The sequence below is a fragment of the Zootermopsis nevadensis genome, unplaced genomic scaffold, assembly GCF_977971745.1.
Source record: "Zootermopsis nevadensis isolate Lab colony 2312 unplaced genomic scaffold, Znev_1.0 Znev_ptg000019l, whole genome shotgun sequence".
NCBI classification, from domain to species: domain Eukaryota; kingdom Metazoa; phylum Arthropoda; class Insecta; order Blattodea; family Termopsidae; genus Zootermopsis; species Zootermopsis nevadensis.
Genome location: NW_028259151.1, coordinates 6,905,027 through 6,926,125, shown reverse-complemented (window position 1 = coordinate 6,926,125; position 21,099 = coordinate 6,905,027). Strand labels below are relative to the sequence as shown.

The following is a 21,099-nucleotide window of genomic DNA, read 5'->3' as shown; positions in this document are numbered from 1 at the left end:
AGGCAGGAAGGACCTTTGAAACGTTGGTAAACTTCTACCAGGTTACACGGCGCTATAACCCTCACGACATCTATCAACTTGGGCATAAAGTTCACTTGTGAATTCTGTAATCATATTTGTGTAATTAGAAGGCAATGAATCTGTTCGCCGGGGTCTTCGGAAGCCGTTTTTCGTTCCTGAAAGCAGGCACCGGCGCTAATGCCCGTTTTGCAGGTGGGGAGCGAGTCTTGCAGCGTGGTAGCCGTGGTTACCCAGTACTTCTTCCTGGCGTCCTTCTCGTGGATGCTGACAATGGCCTTCGACGTGTGGCGGACCCTTCGTCTTGCCACGTCGGAACTGCGTGTCTCCGCGGGGGAACAGTGGCGGAAGTTCGCTCTCTACTCCACCTGGACCTGGATGGCGCCCTTAGTCTTCGTAGTAGCAGCTATCGCCACGGACTCTGCTTATGAAGGTGGGCCTAAGAAGAGTAGTTGAGAGGGGGTCTGAAGATAAGACTATGTTCTTTGTTTGTATTGAAGCTTTTGTCTTTTTGATTAGACGATGAGGAATACTAGACCTGCATTAATTATCAAACAGTTCATAATTTTCCCCAATAGACATTTCAAGCACTTTAATTTTTTAAAATATAACTTCGAAAACGTGCATAATCGCCATAGGAATAATGTACAACGCATAAATGTATTTATACAAGATTTGAAGTAATATTTATTATATATTTCAAGTGCATAGTTCAAATAATCTATAAGTTATCGCCATCAGACCGGAAGTTGAATTAAAATTTTAATCGAGCGCCATGACATTTTAAAAAGTACAAAAAACGTGAACTGAACAAAAGCTTAATGTCTTACGTTTCGATGATGGCGGTGTACATGTCAGAAGGAATTGTATTTTATCAGTTATCACATATTTCTGAGCCATGTGCCTAAGCGTTGTCATCGAAGTGTACAGGTGAAGTCCCATCAGTTTTAATTAAACCTGCCGAGAAGTTTATAATATCCGAACAGCAGCTCTATGTGCTGAAACACACCTAATCAGAGTACAAAAGAAAAGCTCGTACGCGCCTATTTGTGGACCACCTGTCGGCCTTCCCCTTCCCATCCCAAAAGACATGCAAGGGAAACAGACAAAGCAACTTCCGTTATGAAAGTGCATTCCGTCATTCTTCTGTTCTGTTTGTAATTCACTTGCATTTCTTAACTTTAACAACGGAACTGTAACTGACTTTAGCCGTAGACGGAAAACTGTTACCTACAGTCGATTACAGTTGCCTTTAGTGAAGGTACGTCGAAGAACAATGGCTGGTAATACCTAATAAAACACGTGAAATGATAATGAATTTAATTGCTGGCTTAGTAATATATAGAATTCTCTAACTTACGTTTAGTGTAGTATATAAATAACTCAGGAAAAGCGTGTTTTCATTTAGAACAGACTTCTATTTGTTCACGTTTCCAAAAACTATAACATTAAAATAAGATAAAAATACAACTCATCCCCATTGTATGTTATTTTGGATACAAAACTTCGTCTTTAACTTTGAGTGAAGAACAAATAGGCTTATTTAAAAAATCTTACGAAATTATTTTGACTTATTAATGCAGCATAAAAGTGTGTCTAACAAGAAATTTAAGCACCTTTTAAGATCGTTCCAAGAAACTTTATAATTCATACTCTTTACCAGATCCTTGCCGTTTAAATGAGGAGGATGATGAAACAAGATATGTATATAAAATTATAGTTGTAAACAAAATAATAGTTTGACAAATCGCGAATGGGAGAATATTATTTAATGGATTTTGGAGAAATAGGTTTTGGGAATAGGGACTAGATTAGGCTGGCCAATACAGAACAGGCTCCAGTTGTGGTCTGAAGTTTCTCTTCCACAGATAAAAATATTTCGTCTAAACGTAGAACTCTGTGGCCCAGATTTGTAACTATGTGATGCTGTCACAGGCATTGGTTGTCTGCGTGCCATTGGGAGTCTTCGAAATTCAAAGGTCAGTTTATCCAAATGCTCCAGAATTGTTACGTTAAGCGCAGGCCCACAGTTCCCAAGCTTCTGACATTTCTGCACTACAGCCATCCTCGTTGTCCTTCACAGGTTCTGTGGTGCAGGACTTCCGACCCGCCTTCGGCGTGAAGAACTGCTGGTTCAGCCACCGGTACGCGCTGCTGGTGTTCTTCGCGCTTCCGCTGGCCCTGGTGATGGTTCTCAACATCGCCTTCTTCTCCTCGAGCGCCCACATGATCTTCTCGACCACGTCCACGACTCGTTTCACCTCCAGCAGCGGGACACAGCGTGACTTCCGCCTGTACATCAGACTGGCGCTCGTCATGGGTCTCACGTGGACCGTGGGCCTCATCGCCGGCTACCTCAATGTCGAGGGCCTGTGGTACACGTTCATCGCCCTTAACACTCTCCAGGGTCTCTTCATTTTCCTTGCCTTCACCTGCACCGAGAAAGTTGTTAAAGCCTTTGGCGATAACCTCAGCAGGTGTTGGAAAAGAAGTCAGCGTCGCAGTGGCTTGCGAGTGGACGGCAAACAGCACAGGGTTCCTTCATTCTCATGGTCAGGAGCCTCCAGTTCGAGCACAAGGAAGTCTCAATTGGGCTCCAGTAGTGAGTCGAGCAGCCAGCATAAGAATCCGCCAAATATGGACACGCTCTATTGAAGACAACGGAAGCTGAGGTGCGAGAATACGGATTGACCAAATTCAGTTACGACTTTTAAGTGTCAATTTTCTTCAAATTCATAATTTTGGCCTGTGAAAATATTTTTAGAGGACTAAATAAAATATGATTTGGAATATAAGATTTGAGATTCTCACTTTCGTGTTCCTGACAGTCACGCCGTCTAAGTGAAAACCAGTGTTTCGGGGGAACATGCAGTCTCCATCTTAAGGGTCGAAGATGGACGCGCAATGAAGACGGATGCATTATGTTCCTCCGAAACGATGTCATCTACCTATTCGTGGCTTACAATCCAGAATACCATCATCGACACTTGCTGGAGGTTTGCATTAGGTTTTTTTTTGTCTGAAACGCGTGTGCAGAGACCACCATTGTTTTAATGAGCGATTTGTTCGGTTATGTTCAGGGAGTCAAGACAAAAGAGATCTCATATTTCCAGTTGAAAGTTTCTGAAGTTCTTTGCTGGTGCTGTACTTCAGAGTTGTGTTCTAGCGCTGAGAGTGACGAGTAAGTTTTAATTTACAAAAGCAGTACTTAAGAATAAAGAGGTTATAGCTTGCAGTTCTTCAGTGACCCAGAATAATAATTGTTTAAATATAATTAGCTCCTAAAAACGTAATGTAGGAATTAAGATTATAATCAAAGTCTCTCTATCATATTCGTGCATGAATTTACGTACATATATACAGCGCATTCCTCAGTTCAAAGTTACCTTCTTATATTAAGATTTGCTTTTGTAGTAATTGTGAGTTATTTTAATGTTTGTTTCAGCTGTCTTCATTACGTATTTAATCATTATTTGGTACATTTGATGATATATGATTTTCCACTGCTTTTGTGCTCGGAGCACGCCCCTAAATTGGTGCCCTGTATTTCAGTAACACTGTATAATTTTGACATTTATTTTAATAACGTGTGATGATATAGTTGCGCCATATTGTGATAAATATATATTTGTTTAATCTTGTCAGTCTAATCACAATAAAATTCCTATTAAATATTAAAATATTGCTATAATTAACATTTAAATATTTAAAATATATTAAAATGATGTTCTCTATCGAAATGTTCGATTTTAAAATCGAACATTTCGATTAGACTGACAAGATTAAACAAATATTGATAACGTGTGTTAAGAAGATTCACGTAATTGTGCGGTTGAACGCGATTAGTTCTCCTTGGAATATCTGCTCTGTCAGTACTGAATCAGTTTCCACTGGTTGCCGTTGAAGAAGATTTCGTTGTAAAATCGATGTAAAATTAATAACTCAAGAAAACATAAATTAACCAGTTTCTGTATTACGATTCTGAAACATATGTTTTGTCAAATTTTATTTTTAATTGCTTGTGATTTATTGTACGAGTAAGACTGTCGAATTACAGGAAGTGCCTTCTATATACGCTGCTGGTTTCAATTAACGTGACAGTGACGAAGGATAGTCAGTGTGTAGTAAAACGGGACTCGTCTCTGCTTGACAAAGACCTGTTTTATGCAGGCTTGCCTATTTCCGAGGGCATTGTGAGTTCCTTCAACAGTTAAATAAATATAAGCTATGTGAAAATTATACGTCTCTCAGTAGACTATAAATAACAAGGTACACGTCCTGTCATCAAATGTAGAGAATTACCGAAATTTCCTTTTATATTTAAAGTACCTTCAAATAAAATTTTGTAATATATCAATTCTGTCCTTGTGTATTTAACTCGTAAAATTCCTAAATTCTTTTAGGAATTTTACGAGTTAAAGATTGTTCAAGATTGAATGTGATAATTATGCTAATTAATATACTACTTAAATAACGTTTTTAAAGGCATATGGAATACACTGCTTGGTAGTTACAAATTACTTCAGGGTTTAGTGTTCAGTGCTCTGTAATATAAATCTGAAACATGAAGATATCCGTCTTCTGGGTTGTTGCGCTGTGTAGTCTGGTCGATGTTTACCAACGTTTCAGAGGTCATACTGCCTCCATCATCAGGACGATGAGTATGAAGATTTCTGTCTTCTGGGTTGTTGCGCTGTGTAGTCTGGTCGATGTTTACCAACGTTTCAGAGGTCATACTGCTTCCATCATCAGGGCGATGAGTATGAAGATTTCTGTCTTCTGGGTTGTTGTGCTGTGTAGTCTGGTCGATGTTTACCAACGTTTCAGAGGTCATACTGCCTCCGTCATCAGGGCGATGAGTATGAAGATTTCTGTCTTCTGGGTTGTTGTGCTGTGTAGTCTGGTCGATGTTTACCAACGTTTCAGAGGTCATACTGCCTCCGTCATCAGGGCGATGAGTATGAAGATTTCTGTCTTCTGGGTTGTTGCGCTGTGTAGTCTGGTCGATGTTTACCAACGTTTCAGAGGTCATACTGCCTCCGTCATCGGGGCGAAGGTTAAAATGGTCATTTTTCACGTACGTACATTAGTAGAAACCTTTAATATTTTTTTATAAGAATAATATAAAAATAAATAGCCTAGCCCTTTAAAGACTATTGCCATAGAAAAATAAACTCTGACCACCACACACGATCTATGAGTACAACCGACAGAGTTAAGACTTAGTCATGAGGTTTAATGACCTTTAGTTCATTTATCAGTGTTTCTGGCTTGAGTACTCAACACTCAACATATCAGCGTTGAATGAATTTCACGAAAAGATTCAGGAACACGCTTAGTGTAGCTAATTGACACAAGATATCTCCCACCTTCATTAACCGTTACAAATACACGTGGTTATCGAGCCTAGGTACAAGGAGGGAGGGGAAGCGATGGCGTCTTGCCCCAATCTCGTCTTTCCCCCTTTTTTTTTTGTGACGTACATGAAGCTCGCATATCGTATTTTGATTCCAGGAAAATATAACCGTCTATGGGAAGGATGGTGACGTATGTACGTCGAATGTCATTCTTTCGCAAATATCACAAGCAGTGAATATAAATATGTCTCCCGTAAACATTAGTTCTATTGTAAAAGCCGACGATTTCCACCCAGCGAATTCTGCGTATTTTGTGACAAAGTTTAAACAAGATATGGGCGTAGATATTGTTTGCAGATCTGTCGTCTAAATATTAACTGATATATCTGGACAGAATTTACGTTTCGGAAATGTCTGCCTGCGCAGATAACAGAAAAAAAAGGTGAATGTTTCCGAAAAAGTCGAATGAGTTTCAAAATCGATACACTGAGTCATCTCCAAAATAGCTTACTTAAATCTCTGCTTCGACAACAAAATGTAAATGTCTTACATCCATACATTACAAACTGATTAATTTGCTGACTTATCAGCTAACTTATTCATTAACTTTCTGTCTAACTAACCGATCAATTAACTTGGCATATCATTTACTACTGACTAATAAATCGACTAGTTTACTTGGAAATTAACTGATTAACTACTCGTAATGAACTAAAATAACAGTGAACTACAGAATTTCATTTTGGTAGTTGAAATTTATTCACGTCGTGAAAAAGCTAGAGTTCTAAAATACATTTGCTCTGCAAAACGTCGATATTTTGCGATATTTTTCGATATTTTGTATTATCGATTGTTAAAGATATTAGTTTGTCGCGTGGTAGTAGTAGTAACAACAACAACAACAACAACTTAATGGTGTGTACGTATATCTGCGAAAAATAAAACAGTTTACTTATACCTTCCTTTGTCAGGACTTTGTCAAATAATTTGTCTTTTTATCGATGGACGTCACCATGGACATAGGACCTACGCAAAAACAAGAGCAATGTTTGCCACACACAACTCAGCGGTTTTCCTCACAGCTTTGCTTGCTTGATTAAGAATTGTTTGTTGTGTAGAGCGGAGCGTGAGGTCAGAGTGACACGGATAATTTGAAGGTCATGAGGTTTTCTCGAAAGCGTTCGTCGTATACTACTATGCGCCACCAATCGAAAATTTGGATTCGATTCGATGTGAATCGATTCGTTTCGATGTATTGCATGCCGGCCTTAAGAAGTTTCCGCATTATACAGAAAAGTAATTAAACTCGGATATATATTTGGATATGCTGCTATATTTTTATTTTGTGACAAATATATGGTATTTCCAGACCCTTCTGGAAGTGACTTAGTGAAACTTTTAATATAATAACGCAGCAACTTCTTAGGAGTAGCCGTCTGAAGGATAGTATATATATATCTTGAAGACATTGTGTGTTTATATTAATCAAGTCGAAGTTAAGACCTGGTGGGAAAAGCGAGATTAAGGGAACCAAAGACACACGAAACATAATTAATAAGCATTAAAACAGTGCTGGTGTTTATCGGGGTTAAGTCACTAAAAATTTGAAAATTACATTCGGTGCAGTTCCATATTTACGTAGCTGGGGGCAGGCACGGTTTGTTGCATGTTACTTCATGTGGGACCTACTCTGCGACCCACAAGTATTACCACAGTAATGACTCCGCAATTGAGCAAAACCACGGACAAGGAGGGTCTGCTCTTCGTAATTTACTGATTGTTTCGTGTTTAATTTCAAGTGCAAGAATTTCGAACGTTTTCCTTACATTATGCCCGGAAAGAGGCCTGTCTCTGATCAAGAATTTCTTTTTCTGGCTGACACAAAGGAGGAAAACTGAATAATCAAAAGATTTCGACGTCGGAAGGATTGCAGTGTGTAGCGAGAGAATCATTTTCGATGACAGTGCGAGGGCTATATGTCCAGAAAGGATGTGGTAGCGAACTTCGTAGGTTGCATAGCCAGACACAACTGTTCTCCTTTCTCCTACTTAACTGTAATTAAATGAGCCCACGTCGTATTACGTGAGTGGATTCATTTATGATCTGTTCTGTGAGATGTAGAAACGTGTATGACGTACTGAGGCGCCTGAAATATCAGACGAAATTTACACTTTCCAGTCAGTTTGGTCACGTGAACTGCCACTACAGTATAGAAGGTTGGAAAACGCGCAGTAAGTCTTTGTAAGCCTAATTTTGTTGTCATTATCTTGAAAATATCCTGATTAACAAAAATGTACGTCGTGGTCGAGTGTTATTTGGAAGGTCCCAGGTTTAAATCTCGGCCCAGAGATCGGTTATCCTGTCTGAGATTTTTCGTGGTTTGCCTCAGTCCCTCCAGGAAAATACCTGGATAGCACCTTAACTTAGGTCACTCCAGCTTCCTTCCATATCCCTTCCAATTCATTACTCAAAATCATCCTCTCGACAATATATAGTCTGAGATATTGAAAAGCGTCTTTAAATTAACTATAAGAAAATAAGAATGTAGGTAAATATAATAAAATATACATTTTATTACAAGCCATAACTTTGTCTCAAACACATCTAGGCAGTATGTTAGTAGTAAACTAGTACGACAAATTTCCTCAGTCGATCCAAAACGAAATTTAATCGAAACATTTGATTAAAAATGTAGTAGATTGAACTGGGTGGGATTCAAGACGAACGGAGACGCGGTGTTCTAATAAACAATTACATAGTCTTGTTATTTTGTAAAATGAGCTTACGAAATGTAAACAAATATATATAAAATATATTTAGTTTGACGTTTTCAACATGCAGTTTATTGAACGAACGTGAAAATTCTGGTTTCATAGCCTTATTTAGATAGGAATTTTCCTTAGCTTTGGTGTTTTGAAATCTACTCATGCTTTTAGTACAAAGACTGTTTTATGCTGAAGATGGCTGTCTTCTGGGTTGTTGCGTCTTGTAGTCTGATCTAAGTTTACCAACGTTTCATAGGCGCTTGCTGCTTCTGTCATCAGGGAGATATTTTGATGGTGGCAGGAAGGACCATTGAAAAAATGGTGAACTTCTACCAGTGTAAAGAGCACAAAATCTGAAAAGACCGACATCTTCATTCTCGCCGCCCTGAGAATCTGAAACCTCACTATTGCGTTGGGTAACGTCAGCCATCCAGAGTCCGCCACAACTTGATTTCAAAGAAACGTACACGATATCGAAACCTATACTAGTGTACTGGGACTGGTTAGCTCATCGGTACGGCGTTTAACTTGTATTTGGAATGGTAGATTTCAATATAAATTATTTCTATGCCATCGTCTAGATATTAAATTACAAACTTTGTCGAATGAAAAACCTCCTCTTAACCAGTTATCCCAAATTTAAATGTGTAATCATTGTCACGTACTTTACATGGGAAACATGAGAAATGCAAGAAATTTTTTAATCTGAAGGAAAGAGTCCATTTGAGAGTCCTAGGCTTACGTGGAAGATAATATTAAAATAGAATATGAGGGTATGGACTGGATTTATGTGACTCAGGTTAGCTACCAATGACGGGGTTTTGTGTTTCCGTAAGAGGAGAGAGTTTATTTACCAGTCGAGTGAGAATTAATTTATTAAGAATCACCCTTCTCAATGCAGTTAATCATTTTAATATCACGTTACCTTACAACGACCTGGCAGTTAAGTAAAGTAAAGTTTGTCCCACTATACGCCATGTAGGCGCTTGGGGTGAGTGGAGGTATAGCTCCTCTCTTTCTTGACCTCGGCACTAGATGGGGTGAGTGGTCGGCATCACGCCCCGGCCGGCTTTACCCCCGGGAAAGGACCCCGGTACCCATTGTAGAGGAGGCTGGGTGGGCCCCAGAGCCGGCCTGGACGCAGAGGCTAGAGAAAAAATCCTCTGCCCCCGTCGGAGATCGAACCCCGGTCGTCCAGCCCGTAGCTAGTCACTATACTGACTGAGCTATCCCGGCTCATACGACCTGCAGTTAATACAGTTAAATAACCTGGAAATCATTATTAAATCACTATCATGCATCTGTGGACACTGAAGAAAACTGCAAGAAACTGTTCGGAATCTGGGACATCTTGAGTAAAAAGCAAGAGTGCTAACCACTATACCAAGATTTTCAGTTTCGCTGTTTTTCTGGATGAACATGTTTTAATTATAGATTACATTTGCGAATAATTATTATGGAACATTTAATTTCAGTCCTGGTTACATAGGATTTGAAGTCCTTGCCATCCTTTCTAAAAGACATTAATAAATAAGCAGAACATCCTTTTAGTACTTCACTTGGTATAATTTTCCTCTTCGAGTACACCTTTCAATGTTACCAGAGAAGGGTTGAAAATGTAAGATTATTATTTCAGAAAGCTGTTACAGAATGATACTTATTTTACATTAAAAAGCTGGAAAACAATATTTCTCTGTTTTTTTACTGCAGTGTGTATTTCAAGGCCCATCTAGCTGGCAGTCTCATAGCCCCTGTTTGCATGTAGCGGGTACAGGAAAACATAGACACGAAACAAATCGTGAGGTCTGCATTCATAAGGGATTTTCGGTCGTGGGGAAGTCGGGTCCGTGGATAACCTTGGATACGAAGGGTGAAGGGTCTAAAAAAACACGTTCTCCCTTGACGTAGCCAATGATATGATGTTTGTGTTTGTAGAAACCCGCAAGAATGCGCTGCTATCAGTTATGTAATACCGTAGCTATGTAAGGTTCTACTTTCATTCAGTTCGGAGTAAGAGAGGTGTTCGATAGTGCTAGCCGGGATTCTGTCTGCGAAAGTAGCTTTTATAGTCAGGTATGTTGTACTGAAATGAGGTTTCTTCGAGTCTAGCTGCATTCCACAACAGTTGTTTTCCATTTAAATATTTTTTGGTCATTGGGGCCACGTAACTGCAAATTTTTCGCAGAACTTATTATTTTGTCCATCCAGTCTACTTACATTCGCATTCATGAGTGCAGACAGAGGGGTTTTGGGAGTTCATTAAAGCTGAAAACGGCTGTCGTAGTTGAGCGAGGTCAGTTTCTTTGGTCTTCAGAACAGTGTTTCTAGTTCGAAACTAGGTTCGCGTATCTGCAGATCGTGCTATCGCCCCTTCAGATATTTGGAAGATACAACGATACCATAAATTGTTCTCTCTTTGTAAAAGCAGATTCTGCTTTAACTTTTGACTGATGTGTGGCCTTCATTAAGATTCTACATTTGCGTATATGTTTCCAATATGCGATGTGGAAATATTAATTACTTAAGGCGTGGTGTGCTATTTCCTGTTTAAGGAACTTGCATGATCAATGTTTGATTTCGAAAATTTTAACGAAGTCTGTGCTCTGACTTTTAATGCTTCGTAGAAATAAGTAGTCTAATGCGTACAATCTTTCCTTATTGACGTATTGTACTTAAAAATATTGTTGTTTCATAAAATGAAATTAAATAATTAAGGGATTAGTAATTAATACTCTTAACCAAATATTGTTGTTATGATCAAATGGAGGATGACATGTGCGGGGAAGGGGAATGTAATCGGGCCCTATTCTGGGGTTTTCGCCACCTCTACTGAAACTTCGTCATATGTAGTTTATGCTGTAAAATACTTTCCTGAAACAATATTTTGAGGGAAATTGTCGGTGCTTTGGCAGATTCTGTAATTTACAATTTCTTTCAAGTTGTCATGTTTCGAGGTTTGAATCTAGTTTCAATGATGTGGATTTTGTGGGTAATAAGATGTACACTAGAGCTTATGCCAAAAGGCGATCACGTAATCAATATTGAATACAAGTTGAGTTTTACGAGTCGTTAAACCTATCGCATTTCATTCCACCGTTTAACTCCATTCGTGCTTTCTATACATCTCGAGGGTATTTAATTTGGAATGTGTTTGTTGGTGGGATTCATACTCGATTCTAAGCCTTCTAAGCCAAGACTTTAAGAAATAATAGAATTTGAATCCTTAACTGCCCGATAGTTCGATGAACGAACATTTTAAATCATAGATCTATGTTCATAATTCAGGTATAAGCTTAGATTAATTAGACAGAATAAGAAGAAACTGTGCAAAACACTTGAATACCAATTCCTGTGCACAATTATCTCTGGTACATATTTCATTAGTCAGATTTTAATATTTACATTCGTTGGGATCACCACAAAAATATACTACCGAGGAGTTCCACAGAGACAGACGAGAAAAGCTGGAATTTCGTATTAGATTCGCTCCTACAAGAATAATATTTCACCACAATCGCCAGTGAAGTTTCAGATTAAAGGTATTAAGATTCTTTAATATCTTACGTGTGCGTGATGTTTTAAGGTATAAAAAACGACCCATCAAACGAACAACTTCGCGGTCGTATCTGGAGGCAGCAAGAACTGACAATCTTACTTACAGTTAAATGCAATCCGTTTCTCAAAAGCTTATCACCACGCCAAAGAAAGTACAGGAAAAATAATGCATCACGAAAGATACAGGAGATTTGTTTGAGAAGTTTTATTTTTTTAAAAAAAAAGGTGAACGAATATAAACCAAAAACGAAAGCAGTGCAGAGTTTTTGAGTAACCTGCCCATCTCCTGCTCTATATTTTACGCCGGTCTTCTAAGCGTTTAGGAGAGGAAATACAAAGCCAAATCCTCCCGTCACCCTGCAAGGAGATTAATCACGTTACGTCAATGCCATCGCGTGTGTCGTTAGGAGTAAGAAATGGTTCTGAGGCCTTTTGATCTTAGAGGATCGGGCGTTTTAACCAAAAGTACAAATCGCTGTGGAGTCAGTCGATCCTCTGTAAGATTGTAATTGGTTAATGGAGATCGGACTGCTTATACAACTGCTTTTAGTTCCATGATATATTTCAGCATTCTGTAGTGGGGATTCAATAACATTATATAAACTTACATCAATAGTAAACAAATTATATACTATCATATTCAGATACAAACGTGACGGACGCTAGTACTCGTGATGTGGAATAATACGTCATTGACCGTGATACTCTGACCATATTTGTTACTATTGGTCTGAAGATTATTAATTGAGCTAATATTAATTTGACTAAGTTCTTCAGTCAGTTGCATTGGTTTATTGTATAAAATGTGCTAACAAGCTATCCCTAAACCAAGATAAAACAAAAATATAACAACATTTATAAAGAAATAACTCCCCTCAATATGCTTTAGTTACTGGTTATAGTGGAAAGTATACAGAATAAATAGTAAATACAAAATTCGTGGGTTTTCAAGTTGATAACCACCTAAATTGGACAAATCATATTGATAAAGTGATATCTATGTTAAGTGTAGCATGTTATGCAGTTGGATCTATGTTTGAGGTTGGCAACACTGAGCCTCAAATTAATTTTTGCCTATTTTCACTCCATAACGAAGAATGGAATAATCTTTTGCCCCTAAACAAAGTGCTTAATTTGTGAAAATACCCTTACTATCATAACGTTATTGATGCAAATATAAAAATTTATGCAGCTCATGGAAATTTTGCTAAATGTGATTTACAGAGAAAAGAAAGTTCTTTCAATGAACTCATAAGGGTTCAATTTTTTATCATTTTAAAGTAAATATTGGCGGGGCCTATTTTGATATAAAGTTATCTGTTTCCTCTTCTCAGTTTAGTGTGTGGCTGGCATGACGAGATTCAAGATATGGAACAGTTGCAAGTTGCTTGCTGTACTTTCCGTGCTGTTGGTTTTACATCCCGGTAAGTAGTATAGCACTTAGCTAACCGCCTCAATTTTTGTGCCACGTTTTACAATGCAGGGTGATCGAAAATTTACGCAATCCATTTTTGACAAATTTTATTTGTCGAAAAGTAAATTACATTTAAATCGGAGAACAAAATACAATGTTATATTAAGAGATGGAAGTATCAGCGTTGCCTGTTTTAATTATTTTCGTCATATTTGATGTAACGCAGTAAAGACTTTCTGCAAAGATGGAAACTATTTGGGCAATGTACCCCTAGACTCGTTCCCGCAAGTACAGTAAGAATGAGCTGCCAGGTGGTGTTCGACAATGAACACTCGTTGCACTTTTTAAAAAGACAACCTTGCACTTGGACTGTCGGAAAACAACTGACAGACGTCACCTGCGTGGGCTCTTGTGAAGTCACAGCGATATTGTGTGTGCTTATTAATGCAATCGAATTGTATTGAATTAAAACAATCAATAAATATTTTAATATGGGTTATGTGACTTTTCCTTCGCCCTGTACAAAATTAAATGCGCATTATTTATGTAAGTCTAGAAACAAGTTCAAATGCTTGTTTGACGATTTCTTTTTCTATTTTCGTGTATTTCTGTTCCCTTAGTTTCGAAGAGAGGAACGTTTCCTTACTAATTCATAGCAAAACCGTTCCGAAGTTAGAATAAAGATTTAGGGTATTATTTGTTTATATTTCACCCTTTTTTGAATCCTGATTAATTGGGAAGTCAATGACGTCTATTCCAAACACCTAGGAAGTGTCTAAAACGTTACACATACCGCAGTTTCTAAAAAAAACACGTTTCACTTCGAAACAAAATGTGACTACTGTTGCACTGCATTGTTATACACACTTATATACACTTCTTTACCAGACATCTTCTTAGGTCCAATACTTCAGAGCAACGAAAAAATAAAAAAAATAGTTCCTTACGGAGCCATAGACACTAATGAAATTAGTCCACGAATGTAATCTAGCGACTTGCAAGTCTCAAGATTACAGTCGTGGACTGTACTTCACCTTGTAGGATAATGAAAAAAGTTCAACAGTTTATTATGTAATTTTAATTTCGTGACCCTTTAATACGATGCGAAATTCCATTAGTTTTCACAAAAATGCCTTGAAAGGAACTTCGATTTCTTCAACGCGCTCACCACTGTTAGTAATCAGAGGATAAGTATTTAGTAGTGCTGTGGATATGTAGTAAATTCTGAGGCTGAGAGGCGCTATGATCTCTGAAACGTTGGTAAACATCTACCATACTACACAGCGCAAGAACCCGGAAGACAGAAATCATCAAGAGAAAAACTATTTCGCTGCATTAGACAGGAAAAATTAATGAGGACACGGAATGTGAGCAGGCTACTTAACCGGTCAAAGAGACGGCTTTTACCAGCCTCTGCTATTACTTAAGAGAAAATGTATGTTGGAGTGGGTTAATGTTTTCCGAACGCAGGGCACGAGTAACTTTATGCCCTTTCACAAGCTCAAAGGCCGACGTAGTTAGCACGCACAGACTACTTCCGATCGCCCAGCATTAGCAACCGACTAAGACAGTTTCTTTCCACTGTGAGGAACAGATACTTGCTATTTGTCATGCCTAATTAATTTTCGCACGGGGAACCTACATCATACACACTTTAATAGTTCTAAAATACACTAGAGCGATAGCGAATGTCCGGACTGTTAGTTTCAGATGCAGTTTAGATGAAAATGTGACTGGATAACCAAGTTGGTCGTACTTTGTAGGCAGCGTTCATTAACTCTGTGTATCAGCTTTCTTCCTGTAGACGATGAACCAATCACGACAATGTTGCCGATAACGCCATCGCATGACAAATGCTCAGGTGCCTTAAATAACAATCTCCGCCAAGTTACATAATGTAATGAAGCGTGCTCCAACTACAGGTATTTAACAGTGCTGACATTCATCAGTGGTGGTCAAGCTGTTCGCATTTACTGCAAGGGATAGATAGACCCTCTTGATCTACTGTGTTACAACAACCGGCTTAACCACGAGGATAACTAGTTGGTCGCCTAGGGCGGCAAGAACGTAATGGATAAAAAAGAAAGAAGTAGCGTAAAATAGAATACAAGTGTCTTAAAATAGGAACAAAACACACACACAAGGAAAGAATAAATGTTTTTGTGCATGTGTAATGTAACCAGTTGGCACATTTCCTAACAAACAATGGGCGCCTTTAGTCATCACCAAACACTGGAACTATATTTTAACAGAAGCTGAAAGTCACTTCTATGTCGAAAATCTGACGAGTAGATATCTGGATGGTCTGCTAAATTTGTGTGGTGGTAGGTATCCTTTGTACTGCCACTGCATGGTCTCCTGTTTGGTTTGCAGATCTGTGTCACACACATTTCATTAGATTATCTCAGTTCCTAGATAAGAGCCCTGCTAGTTTTATCTTAATGTAACCTCCAGCTTTGTTATTGTGGGATTAGTATTTCTCCTGTGTGTGTATGTCCCTCCCTCTTCTGTAACATATGAGTAATTTTGCTAACCACTTGTGGAGCCATTCAAATATGGCTGAGACAGGTTTCTTCAACTTCCAGCCATGATTCAAATACATACTCAACGCTCCTAGGGTGTCATGGCAATCGATCCAGGATCTCACCCACAACTACTTCTTCCACAATATATTGTACATTTTTTCTTGATACTTGATACAATATTACTGGTAGATATGTTCACGCACAGACATGTTCACAGTAAATAGTCAACCATGCAAATGAGATTGCGTACAAGTCACTGATACATGTGATCTGCCACTTGCATGCAAGTTTTGTTCAAGTACAAGTATTTGAGCCAGAAGACTTGCATATGTGAACTAGACAATTATATAAGTACAGGTAACTGTCGAGATGGTATAGAGTTTGATTACTTTCAGAAACAGTCCAGACGTCGATCAATGCAACGAGACCAACTGAGCACGATGGAGGTGTTATAGTAGCTCTGAAGTGCATCTTCTCAGGTGCGCCTACATCACCGTGTGCTGAGGCGAGAGGTAGGTCGACAATGTGTTATTCTACTCAGTAGAGTAGAACTTCTTGAGAAGCTAATAGTAGCTTGGCTAGTCAATAATTAAGAAGTTCTCTGGTTTGAAATATGTTCAAGTGGAAATGGTCAAAATGAGTCTATGGCAGATTTTCAACTCAGTGAAGTCAGTGCAGAGGATTTAATGTTATTAGTAATTAGGAATCATCTACCATTTTGCACGAAAATTTAAGAGATATTGGATATCATGGATGTAAGTAATTCATACCATTTTAAGCAATCTAAGTGAAATTATTTTGAAACAGTAAAGTAAAGACTGTCCCATTACATATCAAAGTCTTACTTGGCAGGAGAGGAGGAAAATCTCTGACATTAGACGGGGTCAGCATTACAACCCAGCTATGCTTTACTCCTGAGGAAACGACCACTGGTACTCTTTTGCTAGGAGGCTGGGTGGAGCCCAAAGGAAAAATCCTTTACTCATGTCTCCCTGACCCTCTTTAATGGTGAACTGTTTCTGTTGTACCAAAAAGGAACTTTGCATTAAGATCGCTGTAGGTGATGGGAACACAGGCGTTATATTGAAATCTGTCTGTGTACATAAATTCTGTTTTTCTGTGTAATTTATCTACTAGTTTCTCACTCAATTCTTTCACTTACCTGTCTGTTTTCCAAACCAGGAGTGGTCTGGAATTTTTGGTACTGTCTTAATTAAATTTTCCCAAATGTTTTCTACCTTGGTTTCTATATTATATATTCAATGAACAGCAACAAGTGTGTAACTTCTCCTTTCCTATACAGTTCAAATTTTGCTCTTTATTTATGGACCTAAGCATGGATATAAACAAATTAGTTTGAGGTAGCATGGCTTAATCTGTAATATGAGCAATGAAACAATTTTCAACAAGCTCAGTACTAAATATTTATAAAATATAGCTTTTACAGAGAATATTATTAAATAGAGATTGTACTTCTGAATGGACTATTGATCCTAACTCTTCTGCAAGCAATTGGCATTAAGACTGAGAAAGGCACTCTGCCCTTGTTTTTCAAGAAATGCTATAACATTGGTCTGTGATCCCATTTGGTCCTATGGCAGTAATTTACTTCTAGGAATCTTGTCACGTTCTGCTATTGAATGGATATCGAAACACGAAAATGCTTTAAAACTATGTCCAGTTAGTAGAGTGTGTTTTGAATGCTTTATTTCTTGTTTAGATTACATACTTCCTAACAGAGTTATGCAGATGTTTGAAAATATGACTGAAGGTATGAAAGACAGCATCAGAAATTGTAGGCTGGAAACGGTGACACCTGAGGATATTGTAAAACTTCCTGTTTCATTGTTCCTTCTAATTCCAGTAAGTACAAAATGTCACAGCATTGATAATATTAGTGATCATTAACTCTGGTAATTTGAAAGTAATCATTATCTGTAACAGGCAGTGTTAATTTGTAGAAGCTCTTCTGTAACTCAGATCAGCTTGTGAAGTTATGTAGCCTCTGTGAATGTCCTCGTTTTAACTTTTTCTACTCATTTTGACAGGACTACAAAAGTTTGCAAGATTCAAAACTAAAACCTACACATACACGATGAAACAGTTTATAATTGGCACTAATTTTGGTACTGAATTGAAATATTATTTAGAATGTGACTGTTTCGTAGTAGGTAGTCTGCCAACAACGCACATTGTCATAAAAAGTTACACTGAGCAATAAAAAGCACTGAACAAATATGCACGTTTATGGTAATTGTATATGAGGGTGTGCTGAAAAGTAATGTCTCCATCTTTTCTAAGAAACAGACCCGAAGTGTTGTGAACTATATCACACTGTTAAACTTCCCTGTAATTTGTGTGAAGTTTCATATTTCTGCCACTAGAAGCTTCTGAAGTACAGCTGTGTAAATAGTGCAATGTAGAATGTTGGCGTGGCATTAACATATCACCATTAACTCTCGAGTGCTACTTTGGAACAGTGCAACAACTGAAGGCACATATTTGAAGAGTTAGTCCTCAGAGTTTCACCTCCTTGGTTTCACCATCTTTGACCACACACCATACAACCCAGACTTGCCTTCATCTGACTTCCATCTCTTCCTGAAACTGAAAGAACGTCTGAAAGGACATCAATTGTATTTGAATGATGAAGTCAAGACAGCAGTGAATTTGTGGCCCTATCAACGACACGCAGAACTCTATTGTGATGGACTCATGAAACTATCCAAACATTGGTAGAAGTGTGTGCATCACAGAGGTTATTATGTTCATAAGTAATTGTGAAAAATTACTGAACAAATTTTAAGGAAAATACCTGTTTTTATTTCTATTTTTGAAGAAAATTAGAAGGCCTTACTTTCAGCTTGTCTTCATAATGTTTTAATCATGCATGCAAATATCTGAATTTATTATAGAACATTAGTTTTCAGAAGTCCCGTCTTTCCACGCCATTGTTTTGTTTTTGTATGTTTTTAAAGTTAATTGTTTCTGGAATGGCTTTTCTTGCACTATCCAGCAATATTTTCTTCAAATGCAGGCAAATGCCAGGATTATACTGTAATTAGGTCATGACCACCTCCTTCCATGCCCTTTCCAATTCACTATAATCCTCTCATTTGATGCTATTTAATCTGAGCTACTGAAAACGTCATTAAATAAACACAAATTCACAATTTTAGATTGATGACTACCTGTTCCAAGTGCTGGTTTTGGTCTAAAATTGGGATCTGGGGCATGTAGACTTTTGTTTGAAAATAATGTAACACAGGATGTGACATATTTTATTTTAATTTAAATAAATTTGATGTTGTCTTTTCTCTAGTCCCACCGTCTGAGCAGTGTTCCAGGATCTTCACTGGCTGCATTACTTACCAAATCTGAAGATGTTGCTGTTGCAGTGAAAATAATGGAAAATTTTAATGTTGCCACGTTTGAAGAATTTTTCATGATGGTATAGTAAATAAAACTTTTGCAGAACGTTAGCAATTTTATGTTTCCTAACTTTAAATATTTCATATTTCTGTAGTGAATATGTTATAGGCCTACATGTGTACACATGATATTTAACTTGCAACAAAATTAATCTCACTATTTTTCAGGAATGGAAAATACTTTTTCATTCTTATTGAATTGAATATACTATAGAACTGGCTATTCTAGTTACAATAGGTTTTGTTTCAACATGGTCTCTCACTCAGCGGGAGGAACATAGATTTCAGGTGTTTGAGAATAGGTTGTTTTAGGAGGATATTTGGGCCTAGGAGAGAAGACGATGGGGCATGGAGAAAACTGCATAATGATGAGCTTAAAAATCTGTACTCCTCCCCCTATATTGTAATGGTGATTAAGTCGAGAAGAATGAGATGGGTGGGGTATGTAGCACACATGGATGGGACAAGAGATGAGCACCGGGTATTGGTTGGGAAGCCTGAGGGGAAGAGACCTCTGGGGAGACCTAGACGTAGATGGGAGGATAATGTCAGGCGGGATCTATGGGAGATAAGTGTTGAAGGAGACTGGATTTGCTGGCCCAGGACAGGGACCAGTGGAGGGCTTTGGTTAATTCGGTGATGAACCTTCGGGTTCGGTAAGCCATCTAGTTAGTTTGTTTCAACATGTTTTCAGTAAACATTTCTTATATTATCTTGTAGGTTGTGACTAAATTGTTGGTAATAAACTCCTTTGGCAACTCATTGTATTGTATTTTATTTCATTTAATTTATATAATTTTATTCTCAGAATAAACTGTTGAAATACCACTTGAACATTACTTATATGACAATTTGAAGTTTGTATATAAAACAAATTTTTTTTAATATGAATTACAGCTGCAAGGAGTTGGATTGACATCCCAGATCCAAAATACAATTGCCAAGATTTTGGTGAAATTGTTGCCAGATGTGAGCAGCAATTGGACTTATCCCAGATTCAAGATAATAGACAGGGTTGGCAATCCTCTTCTGGCTCATTTACCTTCATACTTCTTAGCTAATCTTACCAAGTTGGAGGCTAGTAAATTGTGAGTATATACATGTTAAGAATGCTGAATGGTAAGTTGTGTAATGACGGTTCCTTTGGGAGTAAAACAGAATGAATCTAAACTTTATACTCTGCTGGGAATAGCAGAATTAAAATCATTATGGGTCTTAGTGTCAGTGTTTGTAGTAACATACAATGTTCAACATTTGTTACTTATTGATTGGCCCTTGTAATTTGTCCCTTGTGTGTCGCTGGTGGTAATTAAAAATGAAATCTGAAGATGTGCAGAATATGAAGCTCCAAAACAAATTGACAGTGGAACCACGGTTCCGGAGAATCTGACGTAAATGCGTCTTTGTATTTAAATTATATTTAAGCACCACGATGTCCACCCACAGTGACCAATTTAATCAAAACTAAAATAGTGAGAGTGGAGGGCAGTATCACAGATTTCTTAATAATTCTTATATAAGATAAGTAATTATGATATTTTAAAATGTAGTGGGACAGCTTTACTTTTTTTATTCATGTTTGTAGTGTTGGTAGTCCATAGTTCTGTGTTGGAAACAATCTGTAGATGGGAGTATGAGTAGAAAACAGGTGTTGTTTTACACAGCATAAATTGTAAATTTTTCTGCTGCATTTGAATTCATTTTAAAGCACAGTTTGGGTTATCGTGCCTGTAAGTGCATGGTGTTTGATTGGCTCAGATGACTCTGAACATTCTCCAAACAGACCTTTTTCAGCAGAATGGATGAAGGAACTTGTTTGGAGATAATGGATAATTGACGCTGAATTGGCAGTAGATGGGCTGGGCTGCCAGCAAATGTTATTGAAAATGTCACATTTGTAAAACAACATACTGATGAGAATATTTGAGACTAAAACAAAAGTAGTAAGCGTTGAGCAGAAAATGCATTATATAAGCCCTACATGAATATTTGCACAACACTTTAATTGGAAAATCTTGAGGATAGAGACCGTTA

At 37.8% G+C, this 21,099-nt stretch overlaps 2 protein-coding genes across 11 annotated transcripts in view; both read left to right on the top strand.

Moving 5' to 3' along the window:
* Positions 1 to 2,813, top strand: part of LOC110829902 (uncharacterized) — a 56,904-nt gene extending 54,091 nt beyond the window's left edge. For all 8 annotated transcript variants that reach the window (XM_087351565.1, XM_087351566.1, XM_087351567.1 and 5 more), the window contains 2 exons: positions 214 to 451; positions 2,102 to 2,813. In XM_087351565.1, coding sequence (XP_087207691.1) covers positions 214 to 451; positions 2,102 to 2,673 — 810 coding nt within the window. In that variant the 3' untranslated portion in view covers positions 2,674 to 2,813. The remainder of the gene's footprint in view (positions 1 to 213; positions 452 to 2,101) is intronic.
* Positions 2,814 to 10,107: 7,294 nt separating this feature from the next.
* The window catches only part of LOC110829906 (uncharacterized), a 28,745-nt gene continuing 17,753 nt past the window's right edge, over positions 10,108 to 21,099 (top strand). For 2 of the 3 annotated variants that reach the window (XM_022064109.2, XM_022064107.2), the window contains exons 1-6: positions 10,108 to 10,213; positions 13,030 to 13,119; positions 16,030 to 16,146; positions 17,355 to 17,497; positions 18,957 to 19,085; positions 19,963 to 20,153. In XM_022064109.2, coding sequence (XP_021919801.2) covers positions 13,047 to 13,119; positions 16,030 to 16,146; positions 17,355 to 17,497; positions 18,957 to 19,085; positions 19,963 to 20,153 — 653 coding nt within the window. In that variant the 5' untranslated portion in view covers positions 10,108 to 10,213; positions 13,030 to 13,046. The remainder of the gene's footprint in view (positions 10,214 to 13,029; positions 13,120 to 16,029; positions 16,147 to 17,354; positions 17,498 to 18,956; positions 19,086 to 19,962; positions 20,154 to 21,099) is intronic. The other variant, XM_022064108.2, reaches the window with a different exon arrangement.